Here is a 20,763-nt window from a genome sequence, read left to right on the forward strand (position 1 = left end):
TATTTCAGCAGAATACAGCTTCGATCCACCTGTCTTTTCGCATCCTCTACTCAGGCAGTTCCTCAGAGGGATCAAGAATGTAAAACCTCCTAGGAAACCACCATTACCAGCATGGGACTTGAACTTTGTGCTAGAAAAGTTGACACTCCCTCCGTTTGAACCAGCAGCAACAGCAGATCTGCAACACCTGTCATGGAAAACTGCTTTCCTACTGGCAATTACCTCAGCAAGGAGGGTTTCGAACTACAGGCCTTAATGGCAGTGCAACCCTTCCTAATCTTCCATCAAGATAGGGTGTCCATGAGAACTAATCCTACATTTATGCCTAAGGTGGTATCCAGAGTGTCTTTAAACCAGGCAATCCACCTACCTACCTTCTTTCCCAATCCACAGAACAGGGGGGAAAGACTGCTGCATACCTTGGATGTACATAGGCAGTTACGCTACTACCTGGACAGAACCAAAAGTAACAGAAAAACTGACCAGCTTTTAGTAGCCTATGCAACAGGAAGGGAAGGAAAAGCAATTTCCAAACCGACAATCTCCAAATGGATAGGAAATTGCATAAGATTCTGTTACTCCTACCATGGAAAATCAATTCCACAGAACATAAGACCTCATTCTACAAGGGCTACAGCCACTACCACAGCTTTCTTAGGAGTGGCAACCAAGGACATTATTGAGGCGGCTACTTGGACCTCCGTGCATACATTTGCCAAGCATTATAATTTACCTCTATACTCTAGATCCCGAGCAGGGTTTGCCACTGCTGTACTGCAAGGGATCCTAACTACACCATAATTTTCTTCCTCCACCCTAGTTTGGCTATGGTATTCTACCCATTTGTTATGACTGCAGATGCATCCATGAAGGACATAGTACAGTTTTGTACCTACCATAAATGTAGATGTCCGAACTGGATAGCATCTGCAGTCAGGATTACCACCCTCCTTCCCTCTGTGGTACTCCTAGGTATTTACCCTCCTAATAGCTAGCTGGGGAGTCTCTTATGGTGTATTTGTTTGTATATATGTACATACATGCTTATTTTTGTGTTTGCCTTCTACTTTTTGGAAACATTGGCATTTATCCAAAATTTAGCCTTCCAAGAGGGCAACTGGCATCTGGGACAAGAAACACTGAGGAAAATGGCGTCGGCTGATGCTTTTATACCCGAAGACCAGCAGAGATGACGTCGGGTGAAGTGCGACATCAGCGGCCGGACCCAGACTTTGGAATCCGGCCGACCGAAGGGCTGCCTGACGACAGGACAACCCATTTGTTATGACTGCAGATGCTATCCAGTTCGGACATCTACATTTATGGTAGGTACAAAACTGTACTTTCTACAATCATAGCAATAACCCTATATAAATCACATAGTATACATGCATTGTAACATCAAAGTGCACCCACATGAAAAATAAAAAATTACAATAACTGCAGTAAAAGCAGGCAAACCAACCCTTGCTATATATCTCAGTCTGCAGACAGTATCCTAGAAACTACAGATAAAGACAGATGTTGTGGTGATTACAAACTATAAATTGTTCTAGTTAATAATCACCACATGTTGAACATCTAGATACAGTTACAAGCATCTTATACAAATCATTTGTTGTCACTATCAGTGATTGAGATAGTGCCAGCACAGCTAGTGGATTAATATAAGTTTAATATTTACAAAATTCACTAGTAGCTGTGCTGGCAGTACCTCATCCCCCTTGCCACACTAAGCTTTAAAAACCTACAATCCATCCATATTAAAACATTTCCACTTACCTCCAGAAAAGCAGCAGCAGGGCTCCTTAGATAATCCCTCAGGCAGAACAGGACAGGCAGCTAACACGAGTTGCAAAGGCACAGCAAGCAGCAGGGAAAAACACACCACCACCCGGTCCACAGCACTACTCTTCCCTTCCAGGCTCCAGCAAGCAAGCAGCAGGGCTCCAGAGTGTCCCGAATCTTTCCTTCTCCCGATTCCAGGCTCCAGCAGCAAAAGAAGACAGCAGACAAGGACACCGCCACCAGACCACACTAGGCAATCCGTCCCGAACAGCCGTACAATCCGAAACAGCAGCAGCAGACAGCAAACAAATTTCAGACCTTAACTTCCTTCTTCACCTTTTGGAAAAAGGCAACACATAGCTGAACGCCCTGCTTTTTATGCCTTAATTTTCGCGGGCTTTTGCGAACATCGACTAGTAAATCTAAGTGTTGATTGGCTGCTTGCTGCGTGAGCCTCTTGATGCAACAAGCAGCCAATCAACCGAGACAGCAATGTCATTTTTTTCGTCAGCACACAGACGCTGACGAAGTTCTTTTTATTTCCGGAGTCTCAGAGTGAGAACCAGAGAACCAGAGTGCCCTACTGATTTCCGGACACTCCTGGAAAAAAACGGAGGGTGGCAATGCTAACACACACGTTTGGCTCTTTGTTTATGTAAAATTTGATTTCTTCAGTGTCTTAATGTTGTTAAAGGTTAGGATGAAAATCAGTGGGCCTGCAATCATCAGAGATAAACACAATAACCTCTGTTAGCATGCCTTGGGTGTGATCACTAACAGATCAGCTTCCCGGTGGGACCTCTGTTTATGCTTGGTCCCTGGGTCTGAACTGTACAGGCAGAGTTGATGTTTCTGTTTTGTAGGTATGCCATCCACCAACATTTAGACTACATATATTAATCTTGACACTGTACAGTCTGACATCAGAGTGCTTGAGAAATCAAGGATAAACTATATATATATGTAAGTATAAAGTATTATATAAACGTATCTATATGTGTGTGTGTTTGTATGTGTGTCTGTATATGGATGAAAGAAATTGGGAACCAATACAGTGAGGATTAAACATTGACTCATAAGCCATCAAAAGACGAAAAACATTTTTGCAAGGAGGAAGGCCCCCTACACCTGCCCCACAAGCTTGGATTTAGTAACACTGAGGTAACACAATAGTGCAGGAAATAATAAATCACCTTTCATGCACTGTGGTTCAGTTGCACATACTGGCAGTCACTAAAAAGTCACTACAGCACCCACAAAGGTAATTAAAATGATACCTTGACACAAACTAAATCTGTATCAACCAAAACAACATCACCCACCCACCTCAACTCCGTAATACAAAAATAAATGGATGGGGGAGACAACAATCAGTGAAACAGGAACTCCACATTAACTACTTAGCTCCTTTTTCATTTGATTAAAGTATAACTCAACATACTATTAGAAAAACAAGTATATTTGTATTGTATGTATAGGTGAGGATGTATTTATGTATGTATGTTTATATGGGAGCTGTTGGAATGGTCTGTTATGTCTTAGGCCAACAGCTCTCTAGTTGACTGCATATGGTTGACAAGACAGCTGATCGACAGGTGGATGAGACTGCACAATTCTAGGGGTTGTGAAATTTTCCCTTAGCTAATGCTTGTGCAATCTTAGAGTTAGTATATATAATTAACAGTGGTGGGAGGAGCAGGAGGGCTTGTCCCCCTGCAAAAAACAATGTTTTTCTGTATTTTTATAAAGTAAAAGTTTCCATACGTCAAGGTTGGCTTATCGATATCAGCGTTTTCGATGTTTTGATGTTGACATTGTACCATTTGACTGTGGGCGTTATTGGTTATTTCAAGATCACACACACACACACACACACACACACACACATATATATATATATATATATATGTGTGTGTGTGTACATATATTATGTATAAATACACATACACACACACAGATGTATGTGCTCTCTGTCCGTGTGTGTTTTTGTGTGTGTGTGTGTGTGTGTGTGTGTGTGTGTATATATATGACCCGGTACACCGACAGTGCATTAAGTCGACACCACACATTACCGACAGCTGATTGGCCGACAATAACGAGAGCCAACTTTAAAAGTGTAACTGTATCTCTCCCACATGCAAACATATCGCTTAATAATGGCAGAATCAGCGCTAGAAGGACCAGGAGAAGTCGGGCATTGTTACTTTGTTGTGAACTCGCAACGAGGGAAGGAAATGTTACAAACTGAAGGGTACCTATACCGTCTAGAGCATACAAGACGGAGCAGGCTTTATTGGGGATGTAAGGAAAAGCCAAGTACACATTGCAGGGGGTAGAGCCATAACCTTGAAGAGCACAGATGGGGAAGAATTACTGAAAACTGTTCCACATGATCACAGTGCTGATCCGAGTGAGACTGAACAATATACACTCACAAATGAGGTAAAGGTACGTGCCCAATACAGCAGAGGTATGCCGTGCTCTATTGTGGAAGATGCATTAGCATCCACATCCATGTCTGCCATCCATAATATACCAAAAAGGAAGGCCCTTTTACAGAGTATAGGTAGGGTTCGCAGAAAATGTACTTTAACACCAGGTAGATGTGAAGTCACATTAATGAACGTTGATAGTAATGTGTACAGTCTGAAAGAAGGGTGCTTCATTAGTAAGCGCATGGCTGATAACACAACTGGCTCTATAGTGTTTGCATTTAGCACTGTTAGTAACCTGTATGATCTCAACTGAGCCACCATTTGTATGATGGACGGCACTTTCTTTCAAAAAGGTGTGACATGCAGGCAGCTTTATAGCATACATGGTCTTTTAAAGACTGGATGTTATAGTAAAGTTGTACCCCTGTTCTATGCTCTCATGAGCAAGAAATCATTAAAATGTTATAATTACCTTTGGCACACTCTGTTTGGGCTATTGTCGGAAAATAGCTTTGAATGTCAAGTTAAATACATTCTGTGTGATTTCAAGATAGCAGCTTTAAGGAGCGTGAGCTTAAAATTCTCCGATGTGCAGTCCAAAGGGTGTTTATTTCACTTTGGACAGAATATTTGGAGAAAAGTACAAGCTTTGGGCCTTGCCTCTACATATAACAGTAATGTGACGTTTCAATTGTCAATTAAATCACTAGTTGTGCTAGCGATGTTCTTCGTGTTTCATTATTGCAGACATTACACGTGGGTTATCCTGCTGGCAGGCTACCCTCAGTCGGCCTGAATTCCAAAGTCTAGGTCTGGCGTCGGTTGCTGTCGCCTCTTCCCTAATGTCAGGGCGCCAGGGGTATAAAAGATGCAGCTGACGCCATTTTCTTCAGTCTTTCTTGCCGTGCGGTGCCCGAAGCAGAAGCAGTTCACAAGTGCCGGTCGGCAGACTCCTGAGATTTTCATGTTCGAATTTCAGATCCGAAGTCTTCATTAAAAGCTAAGTAACCCGTTGGTGAAACTTTTTTCTTGCTCCAGACCAATGTCAGAAAAAGTTAGTAATTGTATTTCTTGTGGGAAGCAAATACCTCATAAGGACTTTCAGTCTTACTGTATTCCTTGCCTAGGCCCTGACCACGACGTTGCTAGTTGCCGGTTTTGTGCTAGATTTAACCAACGCAAGATTAAGCGTCGGTACAATTTTGCATTACACTTTTTTGGCAGAAGATTTAATTATACGATGTTGTCGGATAGCCATCCGACTACCGGAATTCACAAGAAATGCAAAGAAAAAGGAAAGGGCAGGTATCCGAGGTCCAAAACCGATAAGGCTTCTTCTAAGCCAGTCGCCGGTTCGCCAGTTCTCAATGAGACGCCTTCGCAGCCCCTGATGCCCGCTACTTTAGACCCGCAGGCCGCTACCGACTCCCACGTGGAGACGACTAGGCCACTGGAAGCTCAAGGTATTGGACCTTCGGAGACTATTCTCTCAGATGGGTCCGGAGCCGCTGAGCAGGCATCGGCTTCTGAGGGTGTTTTCAGACCTACTCAATTATACATTAAAACAACTTCAGCTTCAAAGGCAAAGGCTAAAGCACCTTTAAAGACAAAGAAACAAGTACAACAGCCTTATTGACAGGCCTCCATGCCCAAAAAACAGATGCTCAAAATGGCCGGAGACTTAATTACTTTGATCAGGGGTTCCCATCCCCCACCTGATAAAAGGCCTAGGCAAGAGACAGAATATGAATCTTCAGATCAGGTTTCCATTTCATCTGATTCCTCTTCTCTTCCTCCCTATGAAGATTCTGATGCTGAAGAATCTATCCCTTCAGCCACTCCTCCTGAGGATCTCTTTTGGGGAAACCTTGCATACCATGAGGGAGCATTTCCACTGGGAGAGCTAAGATTTTTCAGAATCTAAGAAAAGGCTCAGAGACTTCCTTTTACTACCACAACACAGGTCCCTAGCTATTCCTCCTGTGTTAGACATTATAGATGATGTATTTTCAGAGTCCAGTCTGACCCCCTGACTCCTTACCTCCAGCTCCTGTTAAGCCAGACAGGTACTACAGGGTTCCTGACTCTCATAAATTCCTTTTCAAAAACCCTACTGCTGACCCAGAAACTATCTCTCAGGGTCCCAAAGGGGTCAAGGCTTCCACTGCAAAAAACCCTACACCCTCTGACAGGGATTCTAGGGCATTGGACAGATGGGGAAAAAAAGATTTACACTTCTGCTACCTTGGCTATAAGGGCTTTAAATTGTCAGTTTCATATGCTCAAATATCAGCAATGTATTATGTCACTGCTTAAACAGAAAATGTTGATAAACTCTGAATATGCAGAAAACAAAGAAATGCAGGATTTATTGCATGCAGCTGAACAAGTTGGAAAACATACTTTGCAATGTGGTTTTGATTCTTTGGAGGCCTCCTGCAGGGCCGCTGTTACGGGTTTTGTCATCAGGAGGCATGCTTGGTTAAAGGAACAAAATCTGCCTGATCATGTCAAAGCAAAATTATTAGATGCTCCATTACAGCATGATACCTTGTTTGGTGTTAAAGCAGAAGAGGTGTTAAAGAAAATGGAGGACAAAGCTAAATCCATGCAAACGGTCAAGGATTTCTTACAGGTACAGCCTCCAAGATTTAGCAGACACTGGTCTACAAAGAATTGGTCCTTTCCAGTGTCAGACAGACCACAAAGGGACAGATACAGATGCCCTAGAGGCAGATCCCAGCCCCAAGGTTCCTAACAGGTCTAGACAATGGGGTGCTTCTACCTCCAAAAGTGGAGAAGACAAAATCACAGCCATTCAGGAAACAGTCCCAATGACTTCCCCTTGCCTGCTCCAAGCACTTATCGTCTGGCAGCACCTTTAGGGGGAAAACTAGCACTTTTTTTCTCAAAATTGGCACATAATAACCCAGGAGAAATGGGTCCTAGACATAGTGTCACAAGGCTACAAGTTTCACTTCCATATCCTGCCAAGGACAAACGGTTGGCCAGACCTGCCAAAACATCAATGGGCAGAGGCACATAAACAAGTCTCATCCCTCATGGACATGACGGCCATTCCACAAGTACCAGAGCAAGAGCAGGGACAAGGATTTTATTCAAGACTGTTCTTGGTACCAAGAAAGGACAAGACCTGGAGACCAATACTGGCCCTATCTATTTTAAACACATATCTAGATATACCAAAATTCAAAATGTTGACTCTACAGCAGCTTCTGCCCATGCTGGGCAAGAAGGCTTGGCTTGTGACTTTAGACCTAAGAGAGGCATACCTGCATGTCCCAATCAGACAAACATGCAGAAGATACCTCCGATTCAAAGCTGGCTCAATGCACTACCAATTCTCTGCACTGCCCTTTGGCTTATCTACTGCGCCCGGGGTCTTCACAAAGTGCCTGGCACCAGTAATTTGCATTCTGCAGACAGAGGAATACAAATATATCCTTACTTGGACGACTGGCTCATTCAAGCAGAGAACAAGGACATTCTATTACAGCATCTGGCATTTGTAAAGAGATTTCTAACAGGCCTAGGGTACACAGTCAACGAAAAGAAGTCACAACTAGTACCCTCTCAAGAGATAATATTCCTGGGTGCAAGCTTAAATACAACTGCCCAGATGGCTTATCTCACGCCAGACAAACAAAGGCAACTGACTACCTATTTCACAATGTTGGCAACAAAGGCCCAGTTATCTGCAAGAAAAATTCTGCAGGCTTTGGGCATCATGGCATCCTGCATCCTACTAATTCCATATGCAAGACTGCATATGAGGAAACTTCAATGGTACTTAAAAAGTGTTTGGACTCAACATTGCCACAGCCTGGAAACAAGGATTACTCTCATCCCCTGCCTGCAACAGGAGTTTCGATGGTGGGTGAAGGCTTGTCACCAGAACATGGGACAGCCATTCACTTTACCCCCAGCCAGGCAAACATTAACAACGGATGCATCAGATTATGCCTGGGGGGCCCACATGGCAGGAAGATGTATTCAAGGCACATGGTCCGCAAACCAAATGCATCTGCATATCAATCAAAAAGAGATGCTAGCTGTTCAGAATGCCCTGACAGCCTTGAAGGACCTACTTCATCCGGGACAACTGCTGATAAAGACAGACAACTCCACGGTCATGTGGTACATAATCAAGCAGGGTGGCACTCATTCTTACCCCCTTTGCAGACTAGCCATGACTTTGTGGGACACAGCATTGACTTACCAAGTACATCTGCAGGCACAATTCCTGCCAGGAAAGATAAATACTCTGGCAGACGAACTAAGCAGAAACCTCATGGATCCCCACGAGTGGAAACTGGATCCACAAGTCTTCAGTATGATAACAAGGAAATGGGGATGCCTGGATATAGATCTATTTGCCTCTCATCACAACTACCAACTAAAAAGATTCTGCACAAGGACTTATTACAGACAAGCATGGAAAGTGGACGCCCTATCTTTCAGCTGGAAAACTTAGCAGTATATGCTTTTCCTCCACTGCCTCTCCTCCCCAAGGTACTCCTAAAGGTCAGACAAGAGAAGCCAAAGATGATACTGATTTCCCCAGACTGGCCCTACCAGTACTGGTATCCAGTCCTAAGGAACTTTTCTCAATGCCCACCTTGGACCTTACCTCAAATACCTCATCTAATGTCCCTACAAAACAATCAGATCCTGCACAGCCAACTGAAGACCTTAAATCTGGCAGCATGACGGATAATGTAGTCATACAAAATGCACCTCTCACTAAAGCTGTGATGGATGTCATTTTGGAGGCCAGAAGGCCTAGTACTAGAAAAGCTTATGCTGGAAAATGGAAGAGATTCTGTGCTTGGAACCAGGCACAAAGGATTGACACAACTGTACCAAATATTCCTCAGATTTTGCAATACTTAACTGAGATGCTGGACAAAGGCCTATCCTCTTCATCAATTAAAATTCATGCCTCTGCCATTTTGGCTCATTACAACACAGAGCCACCAATCTTTTCTCATCCTTTGTTAAGGCAGTACCTCAGAGGAGCCAAAAACTTAAGGCCCCCAAGGAGATCACCAATACCTGCATGGGACCTCAACTGTGTCTTGGAAAAACTCACCCTGCCTCCTTTTATGCCAGCCGCTACAGCTGATATAAGGTTCTTATCTTGGAAAACAGCTCTGCTCCTAGCAATAACTTCTGCAAGACGAGTTTCTGAGCTACAGGCACTCATGGCTGTGGAACCTTTTATCATTTTTTTATCCAAACAGGGTTTCTCTGAGGAAAACCCCGACATTTATGCCTAAGGTAGTGTCCAGTGTAGCCCTTAATCAAACTATTCATCTGCCAACCTTTCATCCAAATCCACAGAACAAGGGGGAGAGAATTCTGCATTTTTTGGACATACACAGACAGCTTCGATTCTACTTGGACAGAACCAAAGATTTCAGAAAGACAGAGCAATTACTAGTGGCATATGCTGCAGGACCACAAGGAAAGGCTACCTCAAAGCAGACTATTTCAAAGTGGATAGGCCACTGCATTCGTTTCTGCTATTCACAACATGGCAAGCCAGTGCCTAAGGGCATTAGGCCTCATTCAACCAGAGCAGCAGCCACTTCAGCAGCCTTCTTCAGGGGAGTACCAACCAAAGACATTTTAGAGACTGCTACCTGGAGTTCAGTGCACACCTTTACAAAGCACTATCATTTACCACTCTACTCTAAATCCAGGGCAGGCTTCGCCACTGCAGTTCTGCAGGGCCTTATAGCCGCTCCTAATGCTATTTAGCTCCAGCCTCCCAACCATAGCTTTGGGATTCAACCCAAGTGTAATGACTGCAACAGTGAAACACGAAGAACATAGTACAGTTGTGTACACTTACCATAAATGTAGATGTTCGAGTGTATTCACTGTTGCAGTCCAGGTTACCCTCCCACCATCCCCCATATCTTTGCTGCAGTTTATTTGCTCTTCTCTAACCTCTACAACCCATGTGGTGTATTTGTTTGTAGATGAAGGTAAAATATATTTTGGTGCATCCATGTTTTATTAACATATTTTTAGCCTACCCCTTTGGGGGCACCTGACATCTGGGGCAAGAAAAACTGATAAAATGGCATTGGCTGCATGCTTTATACCCCTCCTGACGTCATGGAAGATGAGACAGCAACAGATGCAGGACCCAAGACTTTGTTAATCAGGCCGACTGAGAGCTACTGCAAGTAGATAACCCAAATGTGATGACTGCAACAGTGAATACACTCGAGCATCTACATTTATGGTAAGTGTACACAACTGTACTACTTCTTAGTTTATAGTTTCATAGTATAGTACTAGACTATCTGCCCTGGGGCATTTGTAAGCCTAGCCATTAGTGATGTGGCTTTTGCCACCCCATGAAATGGTACAAAAAATGTACAGAATAAATTTAGAATACTGTGCCTCTGTCTAGTAGTGACACAATGAAGGTCCCCTTATATAATAGAATTAGTTTACTGTGCCCCTGTCTAGCAGTGACACAGATGTGACCCCTGGGGTAAACTTACGATCTCCCATCCACTCATCAAGATTTCTCTTGAAGAGAGTCAGTGAGGGGCTCTGCCTAATACGAACTGGGATCTTGTTCCAAAGCATGGGAAGCCTCTGGGTTATGAATCTATCCCTCCAGCATGTCCTATTCATACTTGTGCCGAGGTTTAAGTCTTTAGCTCTCGTGGTCCTGATGGATTTGGATTTTTTGAGGTGGAGCATGTCCATCAGATCCTGATTGGACATGGCCTTGTACGTCAGGCAGAGATCACTTCTGAGCAGGCAGTATGCTACTGAATAGAGCTGAAGTTTCATTAGTCTGGCAGAATAAGATGTATGTTGGAGACCCTTGATCCTCTTGGTGAGGTACTTTTGTGGTCTCTCCAGCTGTTGCAAATGCCGGGTGAGGTACATACCAAATGGGGCATTGTACTCAATCATGGGTCTGATGAGGGAGGAGTATAGGGGTACAATGACATCCTTGGATCTGGATGTGAATCCCTTCATGATGAGGTGTGCAAGGTAGAATGTTTTTCTAACCACTTTGGCAACGTGGGTGTCAAATGAGAGGTCGCTGTCGACTTGGATCCCTAGGTCTCTGATTACTTTTTCTGTACTCAGTGGGTTGCTGTCTATGTGATAATTTGTGGGTACTTTGTTTTTCCCAAAGGGGATGACTATACATTTTTTGGCATTTAGTTTAAGGCCGTGACTCCGGCACCAGTTGTCTGTTTCTGTGAGGCCTTTTTGTAGGATGTATGTGTCCGCTGGTGTATCAACTATGGCGCCTAGTTTGCAGTCATCTGCGAACTTTGTCAGCCACAGCCCTCCCATGTTTGCTTTAACATCTGAGAAATAAATGCCGAACAGGAGGAGTCCCAGGACAGATCTTGTGGGACACCACTTGTGGCTGGCTTTGAGTCTGACATTGCTCCAGCGATTTTAACTTTATGAGTTCTGTCCTTTAGCCAGTTTGCAACCCATCTAGTGACATAAGGGTTTACGTTTAAGCTGTTGAGCTTATCTATGATGCCTGAGTGGGGTATTGTGTCGAAGGCCTTAGCCAAGTCCAGGTAGGCTGTATGGACTGCTTTGCCCTCATCAATGGCTCTAGTGACTGTTTCGAAAAAGTCAACCAGGTTCAAAAGGCAGGATCTGCCCTTTACAAAGCCGAACTGGGTGGGGTCAAGTGTCTGTAGGTCCCCTATGTCTCTGTTTATGAGTTCCATAATGATTTTTTCCATAGTTTTGCAGACCAGGCTGGTTAAGCTTATGGGGCGGTAGTTTCCAGGGTCTGTAGAGGCACCCCCTTTGTGGAGTGGGACCACTGTTGCTGTACGCCAGTGTTCAGGTACATATCCCGAAGTAAGGCTAAGGTTAATTAGCATTTTTATGTGTGGGTTTAGCTCCTCTTGGAGTTCACGTAACACGCAACCCAGGATACCGTCGGGTCCCATTGATGCTGTATTTTTAGCTTTGTTTAGGGCGGTTCTCACTTGGACATCTGAGATGACAGGGAGATTACATTCAGCTGGGATAAGTATTTCTTCTTTTGGGGGTGAGGGAGGGGAGAAATTTGCACTGAACCTGTCAGCCAGAATGTTGGCAATATCTGTGGGTTCAGTGTATTTTTTGTTGTTGTGAACCAACTCTGAGCATATCTGAGGGTTTCCCCCCAGGTTTCTAACATAGCTGAAGAAGGCTTTGTGGTTATCTTTAGTGTCCTTAGCGATTTTTCTCTCAAAGTTGGCCTTGGATGTTTTTATGGGAGAACGTAGTTTTCTGCTAATGTTGATCAGAGATGTCTTCCCTTCATGGGATTTTGCTCTGACGTGCAGTAGCTTCCTTCTTTTGTTATACAATTGTTAATGGCTGAGGTCCACCAGACAGGACGCTTGCCTTTGGTGGAGAGGGACTTGGATTTATTTGGGATTGCATGATCCAACATTCTTGGAGATGTCCGTAGAGCGCATTTGTGAAGGATTCGGCATTGTGGGATGTGGTATCCACTGGCACAGTGGGCTTAAAGGATACCATCTCAGTCTTAAGAAGAGTGAAGTCTGCTTTTGAGAAGTTTTTCACTGTGGTCTTTTGTGCTGGGGGTGGAGGTGGGATATGTATATCCAGGGTGATTAGTTTGTGGTCAGATCTCACTAGTGAGGGGTATAATTCCGGTGTGGAGCATTTTGTCCCCATGTTTGTGATGATCAGGTCTAGTATATTATCTCCCCTAGTGGGAGAGGTGACTAGTTGTTCCAGTGCATTTGCATTTATGAATTCCAGGAACCTTTGGGCTAGGGTATTAGGGCTAGAATAATGTACTCAATCTATGTTTGGGTAGTTGAAGTCTCCCAGTGTGATGGTATTTAGTGATACATTCATATCCTCCAATGTCTTCAGGAAGGCTGAGTGGGGTTCTTGAGATTGGGAGGGTGGTCTGTAACATGCTACCAGTTGTATAGCAGTTTTGCCTATGGTTAGTTGCACCTGTATGGTCTCTGATGCTTCATGTGTTGCTACTAACCTGGAGGTCTGGGTGTCCTTGATGAATATGGACACTCCCCCTCCCTTTGTGGTTCGGCCCGGGTTTTGGGGCCGAAAAGCATGATACGAGGTATAGCCTGGTAGCGCTGGGGTGCTCTCCAGAGCCTTGAACCAGGTTTCAGTTACTGCACAGACGTCGATGTTCTCCATGCTGAGGAGTGCATCAAGTGCCTGCATCTTGAGATTTAGACTTCTGGCGTTGGGGAGGATTACCCTTAGTTTTTCCATTTTTGTTTTCTAAGGAGGTGGGTTTGTCTTTTGAGCCTTGCCTAAAAAAGGCACTATGGGGGTGGCAAGAGCTTTAGCCAATATCCAGAAGCCCAGTGGTGACAGGTGTAAGCCATCCCTTGCGAAGCAGCGTGGCTTGTCCAACATGTCATCCCAGGCAGACAGACATTGGATCCCCTTAGAATGACACCAGTACTTGAGCCAATTATTAAAGCTGATCATCTTGTCTTTGTATTGTGGTATCATTCTTGGTGAGGGCAAGATGCTGCTCAGGGTCAGGGTCATACCAGCCTGGGCTACATAATCGGAGAGCTCCTCTATGTCTCTCTTCATGTAGTCCAGGGAGGTACGTCTCAGGTCATTCACACCAGCATGGACAATGACAGAGTCATATTTGTACTTGCTTTGGAGTGACGTGAGTGCGTGTGTTATGTGGCGGATCCTAGCTCCCGGTAGACAGCTCACAGTCACCCTCTCCTTGTTCAGTGGGACATCAGTGTGTCTGACTATAGAGTCACCTATTACTAGTGTATCAGGCATGGTGTTTGGCCTTAAGGGCTGTGATTGATTGACACACTGATTTATTGAAGTATGTGTTGCATGTGTTTTGTTTTGAGGTGGTGGATTTTTGGATGTCTGCTATGGGAGCCTCTGTTTTGGTAAGTATTTTATTAGAGCCTCTGAGTATGTCTTGTTTTTTATGTGTTTGGTTTGCAGTTGTGGTAGGTCTATGTGGGACTGGGATTGTTGTGTGTGTGGTTACCATCTCCTCCTGTCTGGTCATGCCAGCCCTGAGTTGAGAGAGTTCAGCCTCCAGTTTGGCTATATAGTTGCATCTCTCACATGTATTTGTGTTTGTTGGGAGGAGGAGAGGGTTGTCTGTGTACATGAGACAATTGTAGCATTGTCTCAAGATGCCCAGATTGACCAGCTGAACTGGAGAGGACGCCAGTAATCTACCACTCGACATGCTAGAACAGTATAAGGGAGTGCTGTACCTTTAAGGGAAGTGGATATTCACAGGGGTGGTAAGTAGATGTAGTGCTTTACTTAGTACAAGAGTGCTTACTTAGTAGAGAAGTATTGAGAACAAGTGCTAGGCTTATAATATAGTGAGTAGTCTGATTATACTAAGAGTAGAGCTTCCTTAAGGGAAAATTTGAAGAGCAGACCTGGCGGAGCCAGAAGAAGTTTAACCTTCTTGTTGACATCTTTCAGGTGCATGATGTTGTAACCAACATTGTGAAATTTTTTATACCCCTGGCGCACTGACGTCAGGGAAGAGGCGACAGCAACCGACGCCGGACCTAGACTTTGGAATTCAGGCCGACTGAGAGTAGCCTGCCAGCAGGATAACCCAAGTGTAATGACTGCAACAGTGAATACACTCGAACATCTACATTTATGGTAAGTGTACACAACTGTACATTTCTACAACAGGAGGAAGTGATTGACACATTTGAATTAGTGAAAACTACTATCCGTAATGAAGGACATGAGCTCGTGAAATACTTCTCCGAGTACTATGTGTATGGGAAACTGAGGACATTTCGTACTAGAAATAACACGTCTATGAGATTTCCTTCACTTTTTCCTGTAAAGTTTTGGAACATAGCTGAACTAAATGATTTGTTTTTGCCACGAACACAAAACTCTGTGGAAGCATGGCACCGCAGATTGAAGTGTTTGCTAGGTAGTAGAGCTACGGACCTGGATGTCATAATGCGTGCTTTGACTAGGGAACAGGATCGTATCGATGAATTAAGGGTGAGAATGTCAACTGGTGTTCCTCCATCTCCTAAAAAGCAGAGGGTTGTACAGAGGCATAATCAATTTCAGCAAGTAATTGACAATAGAGCTGAGTACTCTCCACTAGAGTTTGTGCAGAGTATAGCTTGTTTATTAAAGATGTAGGATGAAAAGCTGGCTGTTGCACTTTTTGTTTGGACTATGCGTTATATTGAATATGTAGGATGGAAATTTGGCTGTTTTTGTTAGACTATACTTCATATTTTGTTTAATGTTGAAAAGGGACTTGAAAATGCACATATGCATCTGTTGACATATTTGTCAGGGAATGTCACGTCGGTGATTTGTAGTTCAGTGTTTTGCACTGTCGGTGATTAGGAATGTCAGTGGAGTGGGCGTGGGTTCTGTTTTGTCGGTGTATTGAACGTTCGGTGTATAGTAGGTGATCATATATATATATATATATATATATATATATATATGTGTGTGTGTGTGTGTATGTATGTATATGTATATATATATATAAAATATATATATGTGTGTATGTATGTATATATATATATATATATATGAAAATAAATGTGTGTGTGTGTGTGTGTGTGTGTTAGTCCAGCCTTGTTATTGAAATGCTTTGACTAACTCCCCTTTTCCCCCCATTACTTTTGTTTAATGAATTTAGTTCGGCATTCCATTGAAATATTGATCTGTTAGTTTTATTATTACTAATTATTTCTTTTTTCTTTTTGGGTACAAAAGAGGTTCATACCATGCTTGATGCTTTGTTGCCTCCTGATACATACTTCCGTTTTAACCCTGTCATGACTGAAGATGTACCTCTGGATGAAAACCGGAAAGAAAAGCTTGGTCAGTTGCTGATGGAAGGGAAACGCTACTTGGACAGAAATGAAATCAAGCTTAAGAAAGCTGCAAAAATTCTGACCAAGGAGAAGACATCCCTACAGAAACTGAACGACTGGATAAAATTAAAAGCTGATATGTATGATGGCCTTCCATTTTTTTCTAAATTGTGACTTTGACAGGCATTCAGAGTAGATTTTCTAAAATGTCTTTGTATTTTTGCCCAAGAAGATTTGGTATGTGGTTATTTTTATGGAAATCATTATTAGATAACTTGGAAAACCATAAGTATTTTTAAAAATTCTAATTTGCAGCATACAATAACTTATGTAATTTGGGTATAATATTCAACATCATCCATTCAGTATAGACTCCATTATATACTTCCTGTGTATTTTTTTTCTAAAAGAAAAACAGTCACAGTTGTAACTAAAGATGGGTTTCATATCCCAGTCTCTAATGCAGAAGCGAATGTAGCTCTGTGTCTCAGGACGTGTCACTGAAAGGAATGCCCAGAGGTACAGCTTTATAAACCTGTTTACTCTGCAGTGTAACCTACTCAGCTGCCCAGAATTACCAGATAAATAACACTTTGTCCATGTAGAACGAAAATGTGAATTGTTACACTCTGCTGTTGGCTTCTTTTACTGCAGAACTGTCTGTTTTAAATTAGGAGAATTCATGTCTGAATGCATATTAAGTCTGTTATGTCATCCTTTGGCTTTCTAATTTTTCTGAATTAACTGTAATATTTGGTTGCCCTTTTGAAAGTTTGGGACTTAATTCTTCTTATATTTGAGACTCAATATTTTAAGTACACTTCAGTGAAAATAACATTGTAGTATAAAATTCACTGTTACATATTAAAAACATTTTGTGCAGGAGGTGTACCCCGATACCTCTGTTAACTTACATATACTAACTGTGAGGTAAAATTCCTTCTGCTCACACTTATTCAGAATTCCAAGAAAAGCTCTTATTTCCTCAGACTTGCAGTGCAAACCTGAACATTTGTAGTGCCGCACTTTTTTTCTGTCTGCGTAAGGAATATTGCACTATAAATTCATCTGTCATACTCATGACTTGCACACCGCTGATTTCATGAAGAGGTGTTTGAATGGTATGTGCTTGCCTGTTGTACACCATTGTTTTATACACTATTCCTAGATTTCAGCTATGTCAGAAAATCAGTGCTGTTGGCTTTAACCTTTTACTTGTGTATACTTTATTTAAATGTAAAAAATTGATTTGATTATTTTAGTTTTGTTTTGTTTTAGATGGCACTTAAAACACTTGTTTTTGTTTTGTGGTTAGCAGTAAAATTTCAGGCTTGCAGTAATATTCCAGTCTGCTTGTAGTAGGCTGGTAATAATTCTTAAGATTTTGAAAATATTTGTCATTTTTCAAGTTTATTACCCCTATTGTTTTGTCAGGTACATATTCTGAAATATCTGCAGGTTTAAAATACAGTATGTGTTGACAGGCAGATGTGTTAAAACGCCATTAACAGTAATGTTTTCTGAAATCTTTGTAAAATAATATAATTTTATTGAGTATACAGAAACACTTACTTTGATGGATTGTTGTTCACAAACATTTGCAATATTTATGTAGTATTTTCAGTAATTTTCTCTGAGCAGGAAATGCCGAATAAAAATCACAGCATTTTAATTAAGCTGTAAGCAGCCCCCCCAGCATTTTAATTAAGCTGTAAGCAGCCCCCATGTGGAATATAAGTGGTACTACTAAAAAAAAAATAATTCTGACCCTTGGAACCTTTGCGGCAGTCTGTTTCCACTGGGAATAATAAATGTGCAAGACAAAACACTAATGTAAATGTCACTTTACACACTCAGCAGCTTATTATCCCAGCATAAAGATATTTTGTAAGTCCAACTGCTTCATATTGTTAGGTCCTAGGTAAGACCGTAGATTTTCATGACATGATTGTGTTGGCTGAAGTTTTTTCTTGTCTCCATTGAAAGTGAGAGTGTCAGTGTGGTGTTTGTTCTAATTAATAAAACAGTAATTGTGGAATATTAAAATCATCTAAATACAGCAGTGTGACTGAAAAAAACACCCATGTTCTAAAATGAAACATTGGACTATTTGTTGTTTAAGATTCTTTGCACATTAGCCAGCCAGAGTATGAAACTGATCAATATTTATTAATGTATATGTAACATGTGGTAATTGCTCTTGTAAGAATTGTATTCCAGTAAACCAGCACTTATACGAACAACTGTATGCAGTTTTACACTTGTATTATAAAAGTGGTGTAGAATATTCAGCACTTAAGTGTTAAAGTTGAATAAATGGATAAGTACCGTGTAATCTTGCCCAGTTTTGAAGATGAGTCAGTATCCTATGTGCACGAAGCATGGTTTGCATTTTTTGTATGCTGTAGTTCTGCCTAATTTAGTACCTTCCTTACAGCCTGTATTATTTTTCTGTTAGTGTAATGCACACCTGTTTCTTCGTTCTTAAAGCAGTGATTACTATGTACACATTAGTATGTGTTTTAATTCTGAATCTTAGGATACTGCTGTTCATGTTTGAGCAAGCTTAATGTCAAGGCCATTTCAGACATTTGCGGAGGGGGGTGCAGATTTCCTAGCTTATGAGATCACCTGAAAATTGACAGTGGCACTTATCTCAGTGTCAGAATCAGATAGAACTAAGATCTCTGGAACACGAGGATCCTTGTAACAGAAATGTAGTAGTTGCTGGAGTTGCAAGTACAAAGTCAGTAACCCCTTTGCATTTTTTGTCACTGCAGTCTGGCTGCTGATGGAACTATCATCCCAAGTACCTAAAAACATTTTCTTTTAATCGTGGAATATCATCTTCACTATATTTTGATAGCAGTGGCTGTTTGCCAAACTAGGTACTGCACTTTTTTCTATTGAATTGCAGATTGTTTTCAGTACACTAGGTATTAATAAGGGCAGATTTTGTCTGAAGAGTAAGTGTGAAAGGAAGTCTACAGAGTTTCTGCTCCTCAGTTTGAAGATCAGAGAAGTAAATGCTGATAACGAGAAGCCCCAGTAAAGCAGCTGTGGAACTCTGCTGGTTACCATCCTATTGTCAGATGAGCCATCTGCCATATTAACTCTGCCAATTCTTTTAGCCAGTTTTGCCCACTGTTGGAGGACCTGCTACCCATTTCTATAATGGTTGTAAAACTTATAGGAATGATTGAGGAGATAAGATGGTGTATGGGTGGACTTATTGCTAGAATTGTTTGATTTTGAAGGAGAGTTTTGGTGGAATTTAGGATGAAACAAATTTTAGCTTCAGTGACTTTGAAAAGGTTAACCTTAACAAATCAGAAAAACATCACCATTATCAGTGTTTCTATGAAGGTAGTGCTGAATATTGAGATATAATTTATTTGGATAAAGAAGTACTACCTGGGCACTAGAATTAGGATTTGTTTTAAATTGGATGAGTTTGATTTAAATGGTGGAAAGGACCAAGGCAATTACAAATCTCACTTTACTATGAATTTATCTTATTTGGAATCTATTCTTCTCTGTTAAATGGCTAAAGAAATAACAATGAATTAAAAAAAAACATCAGATTACACAACAGCATGACTTAGAACATATATAGGAATTTACCATCAGGTGGGAAGTAACAGAGTCATAACTCTAGAGCATCTGGGACGTTTAAGAAATTATTTTCTATAGGTAATAAAAGATCGCATTTCTCTATCTCTGTGGAGTTGTTAGTGGATTGCTCTAACTTCATTTTATTTGTACTTGAAAAAAGCAACAGGGCAAATTCCCCCATTTAACTATAGCAAGTGACAATCCAAACAGTACACCTGTATTACATATCACTATGTAAAGCTTTTTGATGATGTTTACTTAATTCTGTCTTATTTTATTTTAGCGCTGTGAGGTTATCCATCGTTCTGCTAGCTGGCCCCCTACTGTTATAGTAACCAAGGAAAGTGATCAAAGTTACAGTTCATAGGTAGGTACTAGGCTATCGGCCCAAGGGTCTAAGTAAGCCTAGCCAGTGAGGTTCCCTGGCTTATGCCACACAAGAAAGTTAATTTCCTGTGCTTCTGTCAAGCAGAGCTACAGAAGTGATCCGCGGGTGTATTTCCTATTTCCCATCCACTCATCAGGATTTTTCTTGAAGAGTGGTAATGAGGAACTTTGCTTGACATAGATGGGTAGCTTGTTCCAGAGTAAAGGAAGTCTCTGGGACAGGAATCTATCCCTCCAGCATGTCCTATTTATTGTAGTGACAAGGTTTAGGGCCCTAGAGCGTGTAGCTCAGCGGGATTGGGATTTCTTTAGATGTAGCATGTCCAACAGCTCTGGGTTTAACATAGCTTTATATGTTAGGCAGAGATCTCCTCGGAGTAGGCGATATGCTATAGAGTAAAGCTGGAGTTTTTTGAGACGGTCAGTGTAGGGCATCTGTTTGAGGCCAGTAATCCTCTTTGTGAGGTACTTCTGTGGCCTTTCCAGCTGCTGCAGATGTCTTGTGAGGTACATTCCAAAAGCGGCATTGTACTCTATAATGGGTCTAATGAGTGTCGAGTAGAGGGGAACAATGACCTCTTTTTTTCCTGGATGAGAACCCTTTTGTGATGAGGTGTGCCATATAGAAGGATTTC

The 20,763-nt window shown here is 42.0% G+C and overlaps 1 protein-coding gene across 5 annotated transcripts in view; it reads left to right on the plus strand.

Moving 5' to 3' along the window:
- PNPLA8 (patatin like phospholipase domain containing 8) overlaps window positions 1–18,461 on the plus strand; it is a 365,367-nt gene extending 346,906 nt beyond the window's left edge. For 4 of the 5 annotated variants that reach the window (XM_044087422.1, XM_044087420.1, XM_044087423.1 and 1 more), the window contains one exon: window positions 16,026–18,461. In XM_044087422.1, coding sequence (XP_043943357.1) covers window positions 16,026–16,300 — 275 coding nt within the window. In that variant the 3' untranslated portion in view covers window positions 16,301–18,461. The remainder of the gene's footprint in view (window positions 1–16,025) is intronic. The other variant, XM_044087424.1, reaches the window with a different exon arrangement.
- Window positions 18,462–20,763: the final 2,302 nt, after the last annotated feature.

This window comes from Protopterus annectens, chromosome 11.part0 (genome assembly GCF_019279795.1).
Source record: "Protopterus annectens isolate FY-2018-M chromosome 11.part0, PAN1.0, whole genome shotgun sequence".
Classification (NCBI taxonomy): Eukaryota; Metazoa; Chordata; order Ceratodontiformes; family Protopteridae; genus Protopterus; species Protopterus annectens.